At 31.9% G+C, this 9,053-nt stretch overlaps 1 protein-coding gene across 1 annotated transcript; it reads left to right on the forward strand.

Annotated features, from left to right (window-relative positions):
• The first annotated feature begins 327 nt into the window (after window positions 1-327).
• On the forward strand, window positions 328-1,241 carry LOC115985179. Its single transcript, XM_031108140.1, has 2 exons — window positions 328-477; window positions 819-1,241. Exons 1-2 carry the CDS (start codon window positions 328-330, stop codon window positions 1,239-1,241), a joined length of 573 nt encoding a protein of 190 aa, XP_030964000.1.
• The last annotated feature ends 7,812 nt before the right edge of the window (window positions 1,242-9,053 follow it).

A 9,053-nucleotide genomic window follows, 5' to 3' on the forward strand; every position in this document is an offset into this window, starting at 1 on the left:
GCTCTTTGTTATGCAAGTTGCTTTTTGATGACTCAGATGAGGATGAGATAATCGAATAACTTGTTATGGAAACATCACAACCTAAATGTCATCGTTCTATCCGACGTAATCATTTGGTAGGCCATGAGAGGCTTTTTCTTGATTATTTTGCTCCCGCACCAATATATCCACCCGCTTTATTTCGTAGGATATTTCGAATGAAGCGTTCTCTTTTTCTCTGTATTCAATCTAAGGTAAAAGCTCATGACTCTTACTTTGTCTAAAAAAGAAATAGTGCCAACAAACTTAGTTTATTTTCATTACAAAAAAATAGCTGTAGCACTTAGAATGCTTGCGTATGGAGTATCGAGTGATTTGATAGATGAATTTGTGTGGATTGAAGAGATTACTGCATTAGAAAGTTTGAAAAAATTTGTTACTGCGGTAATTGATGTTTTCTCTGAGGAATACTTGAGAAATCCAAACAATGAAGACATTGTTAGACTGTTAGCTCATAGCAAACGTCGAGGTTTTCTAAGTATCTTAGGTTCAATTGATCGCATGCATTGGAAGTAGAAAAATTGTCCATTTGCATGGAAATGTCAATATTGTGTCCATATTCGTGAGCCTACTATTATTTTAGAGGCAGTAGCATCATATGATCTTTGGATATGATATGCATTTTTTGGGTTACTTGGGTCAAATAATGATATTAATGTGTTAGAGCGATCTCGTGTATTTAATGAACTTGCTGAAGGACGTACTCTTGCAGTACATTACTCGATCAATGGTTATGATTACACAATGAGATATTACCTTACTAATGATATATATCCAAGTGGGCAACATTTGTGAAAACAATCCCATCTCCTCAAGGACATAAGCGAAAATTATTTGCAATAGCCCAAGAGGCGTGTAGGAAAGATGTTGAGTGTGCATTTGGAGTGATTCAAGCACGTTTCGCAATTGTCCATGGACTTGCACGATTTTTCCATCTTGAAACACTCCAAAAGATCATAAAAGCATACATAATTCTCCATAACATGATTGTTGAAGATGAGTGGGATGATAATGAAGTGGTAGACTTGGATTATGAACAAATTGATAGAGTGGATAATCCTTCTATGCAAGTGTTACATGAACAAAGTGATGGATTTATGTCATACATTAAGAGGAATGGACGCATTAGAGACCGAGAAATTCATTTTCAACTCCAGTTGGACCTCATTGAACATTTATGGCAATTGCAAGGCGAGTCGTAGAAACTTCCTTTTTTATATGTTGAGAAGCATGAGTCATAGGAACTTGTGCGAACGTGTGAGTTTTATTGTAATTTGGTTTGAGTTATGTATGTGAGTAATCTATGGACTACATTGTTCCAACTATAATATGTATTCTATTTTATATGTTTTCTTATAAAGTTCCTCTATTTCATAGTTCACATTGTTCCAAGATTGCTTTCGGACAATTGAGACGATAATAGGCTATCATGATGATTGAGAAATTTTTTTTAGTCAAAAGATAAATTTGTATATAACGAGAAGGGGAGATTTGAATTCTAGATGTTTTTGTTAGAAACAATAGAAGGTGTCAATTAGTTGAGCTACAAAACTCTTGGCTTAAGGATATTGATTCTTGACATGTACGATATCTACAACCAAATGAGAGACAATAAATTAGACAGTGTGAGACACCAATCTGGTATAAATACGATAGAATTTCAACCTTACAGTTATGGTCTAATGAACCAAATTCTCATTGCGTTACAAAATTAGGTCAATAATTATCCTTAGGGTGATGAGATAAGGACAAAGACTGTTCACACCCCACAAAAAAAAAAAAAAAAAGGGTACAAAGTCTTATCTGCATGTGATTTGATTGGAATTAACATCTGAAATTTGACCCCAAGGAAAAATTCTTTGGATCCTAGTGAGGCTGGTTCAAGACTTCAAGCTTTGGTTAAACCCATTTAAGAAAGGGTCTGCCCCCATCGTATCCTTTCTTTTTAGGGAAACAGTGTCTATTTTGTTTTAATGTCTGTCTACTTGCTTCTAGGCTAAGGTATCCACACAATTTATTTATTTATTTTTTGAGAAAAATCTCCACACCACTTAATATCCTGTTAACCCTCTTCTTCTTTTTTCTTCTTTTTTAAAGGAAAAAAAAAAAAAAAAAAAAGTCTTATCATGGAGTATGTATATGCCAAAATTGCTTCTCTTTCAAGTTTATAAACCACCAATATTAGGGTCAGCAGCCGATTTTTATTTTTTTTATTTTACACTCAATTTTGTTATTAAATTCCAACACATGCATGTTCTAGGGTCACACGCCACATGTCAATTTCTGAGAGGTACTCGATTCTGACAAGTTGGCACCATGTAGCATCTTTATTGCTCTTAACGAAGCCAAGTCACATGTCACAAATTTTGATCAAGACTCGCATATTCCTCAGCAATAGCCCAATATTCTCAGTTTTCTCTAAAAAATAGAAATTTTAAAATCTAAACCAATAATTAACATAACATATATACACTTGGAGGTGTTCTTCACAAGTCCAACAATTTAGGTAGAGTTTCTCTTTGTTTAATTTAATATTATAAGCTTCTAGATATGACTCACTAATAAATCAATAATCATCAAAAAGTCACATTATACCGGCTTTTGTAAGAGGTAAGTTGTGTGATATTATGCCTTTGTCCGCATTCCCTGTGTGTGTTGTTGTCTGTTTACTTTTCTTCTCAAAAAAAAGAAAAGAAAAAAAAAAAAGAATGTTTCCATTCCACATCTTTTGACTTTTTTTTTAATAGCTTTTTGATTGGTCAACAACCAAGGAAAGACGGTTGAATTCATTATTTTTCATCTTGGTAATGTTTAAATCTCACTTACCCAATAATATTAAGGGATTTAAAAATTTTCAGGGATATGGGGTTTTAATTTATCATTAGGAAGACTAAACTTGGGTTTGGATTAGCCTTTGCATCCCTAATTTGATACAATTAAGAGAGTGCTAATTAAAAAAGAGGCACAAAACGACAGCATAGAGATGACTTTTGAGTTGTCAAAGGCCCCCACAAAAGCATTGGTCACATTTGGGTTGGGCCCCAAGCAAACTTAGACACAAAACTGTGTGTCAAATCAGGGTTTTGATAGTTTTTGCAACATTGTATGTGGTGCAATAAATAAATTAACCTCGTGGCAAAACCCAATAGCAAATTGTCCTCAATAATGAATCCCTTGTGACCCCAAAAGTAAAATGTTGACTCTCATACATCAAATTGTGTTATTTTAGGGTCCCAATTGTCACTTGCCACACGTGGTTCCTTAGTGGCTTGGAAAAGGACCCCAATGCGGCTTGACCAAGTTTACCAATTTTTTTGCTTAGATTCACAGCTTAACATGGCATGAGGACCTTCTATATATTTGCATTTTCCATATTTAGTTTATATTTGACTTTTTTTTTTTAAGAGATATTTTTTAACCTATAGTCGTATAACGTATGCTCTTGATGGTTACTCTTTTTCATCAAACCAAGACATCAATTAATTTTTTGATGTAAGCAGAGATCAAATCGAACTCATATTTGAGTTCCTTTTACTTTATTATTACTACATCAAATCGTTATTTCGGTTAATAGTCCAATTTGACAATTTCCATCCTGACTAGATATTTTTAACTTAATTTTTAAGTAAAGTCTGTAAGATAAATTTAAAGTTGCGGAATAAAATACACATACCTCCAGCCATAGTTGTTTAAGTTATTGAAGAAAAGAAGACTCAATACATGATGATAGTGTATATAAAAGGGTCTTCTAGTCTATGGCATTTATCTCACACATATCCTTTTGATGGAAACACAAGCTATATATATAGGCTAGACTAGGGACCCTTTTAGATGAAGATTTCCATAACTCTCCTTCCATCAAGGAGCTTAAAAGTTGTAACTTCATGGTGGTTATTAACCAAATGGGTTACACCATTTGAGAGTTACTAAAGGATGTTATATTTAAAATGTAACTTTCACAAATAGGAAACTTAAGACATGAAATAAGAAACTTAAGACATGAGTTTCATCTTCAAATGTGGGCCACAAAAAATTTTCTTTGAGGAGATATAATCCTACAAAGTCGTCTTAGTAAGAAAAATTATCTATAACGTAGCCGTTATATGTATTCACTTTCTTATAATGTGTAGACCCTCACAACATGTAGACCTCATATAATTCAATGGGTGGCTAGTTGGCTACATACAATTGCCCCATAAGATATCCTTTCCTTCTAGTAAAACATGTCACTTGTTGACATTGAAGTCATAAAATGGACCGAAGCTCTCAAAAGCACGTGAAAGAGAGTGAAGATGTAAAGAAATTCATAGTTTTGATCCTCTCATATAGACTAAGACAAGTCGGAGTTGACTTTAAATTTTGAAACCATTTATGATATTAAACGTGACAACTGGCAAGGATTAAAAACCAATCATCTTAAGTCTCTATATCAAATTTCGAATTGCGTTAAAGGGCACATAGTAAAAACATCACACCTGTACCACAAAACAATCTAATTATTTTAACGTACATTCATATCCATAGTCAAAATCATCACACCTGTACCACAAAACAATCTAATTATTTTAAGTACATTCATATCCATAGTCAAAGCTAAAGATTCTATATGTGTTAGTCGGCAAGATCTTTTCTCTGCAATTTTTTTTTTTAAAGAGTTTCAACCTAAGACATCTGTTTCTGATGATAGTTTTTTATCATTAGACCAAAACATCAATCTGTTTTTAGTGTAGGTGTGGATTGAACACCAGATCTCTTATTTAACCATTAAAGACTTTACCAATTGAGTTAATTGGAACCCACTTTTCTAAGCAATTATTAAGCACAAATTGGAAAAGGCTGAATATTTTGGAAATCAATTCCATGTGTTTCTAAGGACTTTGTGACCCATTGATATTATCTGGTATCTTCATAGGTAGAGTTTGAGTTTGAATCTCCCACATAATGTAAGGAAAAAAAAATACACTCCTTGTGTTTTGTTTATCTTCTTCATCTCTGTTTGAAAAGATTGTTGAGATATCTTGCCTAGCCCAATTTTTTAAATAGTTCTGGAAGATGTCTCCATAGACCAAGATTGATGTATAATACACCATCTTGGGCTGGATTTGAGATTGAGAAAATGCCAAACAGCAAGTCTGACATTAGGCTAACTTGGGCCTAGCCTGGTTTTCGGGTTTCATCTCTAACTTGAGCCGAGCGTGGTTTCAAATCCGGTAGCTGTATTTGTCTCTTCTTTTTTTTTTTTTTCTTTTTTTTTTCATGTAATACCATTATAACAACACACACAAGGTCCAATAATCATGATTCAATTTTTCTCATGTCAAGGGGCAGTATATAAGAAAAGGGAAAATCTCTAGGGAGCAACTATATATTTTTAAATTAGTATAATTATTATTTTTTAAATAGCATAAATGATTCCATAAACTCTAGAACAGATTTTCTTCTTTTCCTTTTTTTTTTCCCCTACTTTTGTGGGTATTAAGAAACTTACAGTTGATCATGGAGGCAATGACATATTAGATAATATTTAGTCGGAACATGAAATGTGTTATGACAAGAAATCTAGAGTTATGGGTACGTAGTGGGTACTAGTTAAAAAAATTGATTAAATATCTTGTTGTCGAATAATAATCTTGGAATAAAATCCCGTCAACGCTAAGAGAGAGATTATGTATCTTATTCTGGTAAGAATTTAATTTCTAAGGTAAAAAAAAAGAAAAAGAAAAAAGAAAAAAAGCCTTATAGATCTTATTCTGGCAAGAATTTAATTTCTTAAGATTCATTTTTATTGCAAATAACTCACATTAGGGAAACAATAAAAGTTACCAATGCTTCTTTAAAAAAAAAAGTACCAAAAAAAAAAAAAAAAAAACAGAAAAAAAGTTCCCAATGCACGTTTTCTCAAACAAAAAAAACAAAAACAAAAAAAAATTAAATGCTTTCCCTAATGCATACAGTGGCAACTGGCAAGATTAAAATTTAAATGCTTTCAATTTATTTATTTATTTTTGAGAAGATGCTTTCAATTTATTTTGGAAAGGAATCCAATATAAGATAGATATAAGATAATCCTAATTTGGAAATATACTTTTTTTTTTTTGATAAATTTTGGAAATATACTTGGTAACATGGTTGGGACCATTTCATTTACATTAAATAGTATATTTTAATTGAAAACAATATAAACGCACCTGTCATTTATGTTAAGAAATCCAATTTGTGATTATCTATTCTTTATTTGCATGCAAACATTTTCACAAGGCATATTGTTGTGGTATATACATTTATAGATGTCGAGAGTAATTATTCATAAGCAATTTTGATTATAAATAGACCCTCTTCAACCTTTTCATTCATTAGAAATTTTTTTATTGATGTAGCCCCATGAGATTGTGTATTAGATGATATTGATCTATCGGATCAGTGATTTACCAGATTTGAACATTATGTTTAGGTTGAAGACACTTTGGGTAATGCATGAATATAGCCCAATTCATCTTCAATCAGGTAATTAGTTTATCTTGATTTCTACTTCTTTATGACAATAAATATTAAGTCATGTCTTTCTCACTCTTTATGTTTGAATTTCTTATTGCAGATTGTGTTAGACGATTTAAATAATCCATTCAGAAACTCTAGAATCTCCGCCTTGTACTACCAATTGCAATCACTTATGCAGTGTAACTACTTCGCAAGACATAAGAGTGTTCGTTAATTAAAATCAATTACGTTATACTATGTAGCAGAAGCAACTTCTGCAAAAATAATTATTTGGTTTCTCACATATTGTTTTTCCAGTGTATATACTTCGACCTGTAGTACTAATGGATTTGGAATGGTGATGTATAGCTTGTGAGATATGGGTGGGGCTAGTAATAGTTTAATTTCATAATCAACTTGTCTCCCTATGAAACCCAGATGATGAACAATGTTGCTTCTTTTAATTGTGCTCTCGTATCGCTTTTTCCCCACATAAAATTGAATAACTTGTTACTACAACCCTATGTTTTATATATATAGTTATGACATAGGTTTTTAAAATTTTCTAATTACAGCCCCTGTGATATCCAATTATTCTTTTATATATATATATATATATATATATATAGTAAAATTTCCAATTATTCTAATGAACTACTTTAATCTACCTTTTTTTAAAAAAAATCAATGGAATTAGCCACATAGGATGGGAGATTCGATTGTTATAATTAATGGAAAATGAGAGATTTGAACAATGGTTCTCTTTATAAAGAAGACCAAACAATACTACTTAGTTACAAAGTTCTTGACGCATAACTCTCTCTTTTATGTTTCTATTAAATCCATTAATGGTACGGTTTTAATAAGCAATCTATGGAAGAAATTGATTTAGAAAAATTAGATACTAGTATGTTAGCATATATATATGTTAGGTTCTATAAGTTTAGAACAATTGGTAAACCATGAACACAAACTTGTTTAAGTATAGATCTTAGAGTCTATAGAGTTCATTAGATAATGCTCAAAATGTTACAAGTCAGAACACAAGAACATATAAGCTGCAGAAAGAAGAATTCAAATTCTATGAAACCCGTTTGATCAAAAATTAGATCCGACTGATCGAAAATCGCAAAAAATCAGATTTTGCAGAATTTTAATTAAGCCCAAAAGCCCATTGGCCCATTAAGTGATAAGGGTTTCAGATCTATTTCACATAGTATTGAAAGAAAACCCAAATGCACGTTTTGATGAGACTTTGGAGGTGCTCTTGTGAGATCTAAAAGGTATTGTGCCTTCCTTTTTCAAAGTCACTATCAGAAATCATTCTCATATCATTAGATTCAATAGATCTGAAGTTGCTGTAACAAGATCAGCAACTGTTGATAATTTAAACCTTCGAGGGTGGTCTTGAAGTCATAAACTAGAGAATTTGTGTTGCTAAACCTTTAAGTGAGATCTCAAAGTCACAAGCGTGGATGCTTGTGTTGCTGTAAATCCAAGAAGAGAAGGAGTTTGTGGTTTTAGAGCTTGCACGTAGTCGTGTCAGTAAGTTACTATATGAGATAGCAATAGATTTAGGGTTAAATCTATCGAATCAGTGATTTACCAAATTTGAACATTATGTTTAGGTTAAAGATACTTTGGGTAATGCATGAATATAACCCGGTTCATCTTCAATCAGGTAATTAATGAGTTTATCTTGATTTCTCGTTCTTTATAACAGTAAATATTAAGCTATGTCTTTCTTACTCTTTATGTTTGAATTTTCGATTGCAGATTGTGTTTTACAATTTAAATAATCCATTCAGGAACTCTAGAATCTCCACCTTCTACTACCAATCACGATCACTTATGCAGTGCAACTACCTTGCAAGACATAGGAATGCTCATGAATGAAAATCGAATAATTTATACTGTGTAAAAGAAACAGTTTCTGCAAAAGTATTTTGCTAAAATTTTCATGTCACATTTTGTTTTGTCAGTCTGCTTTGACTTGTAGTTAATGGATTTGGAATGGTGATGTAGAGCTTGTAAGGCTGTAAGCTATATATGGGTGCGGCTAATAATGGTTTGATTTCATAATCAACTTGTCTCCTGTATGAAACCCAGATTATAAACAATGCAGCTTCTTTTAATTGTGCTCTCTATTAAAGTAGTATCGCTTTTTACCCATATAAAATTGGATAATTTGGAACTACTAAACTACAATCCTATTTGTTTTTATAGCCATGACATAGGTTTTTTAGTTTTTGTATATAAACCCATACTCTCTCTCTCTCTCTCTCTCTCTCTCAATTATTATAACAGTAAAAGATGGAGATTCAACTGTGGGTTTCTCTCGATAATTCAATTATTATAATAGGCAAAAGATGAGAAATTTAAACTATAATTATCCTTATAAAGGAGACCAGATAATGCCATTAAGTTACAAAACTCTTAACAGATAACTCTCTCTTTTTATGTTTCCATTAAATTCATTTCTGGTTTTAAAAAGCAATCTATTGAAGAAATTGATTTATAATAACTAGTGCATGACC

This window comes from Quercus lobata, chromosome 4, assembly GCF_001633185.2.
Source record: "Quercus lobata isolate SW786 chromosome 4, ValleyOak3.0 Primary Assembly, whole genome shotgun sequence".
NCBI lineage: Eukaryota > Viridiplantae > Streptophyta > Magnoliopsida > Fagales > Fagaceae > Quercus > Quercus lobata.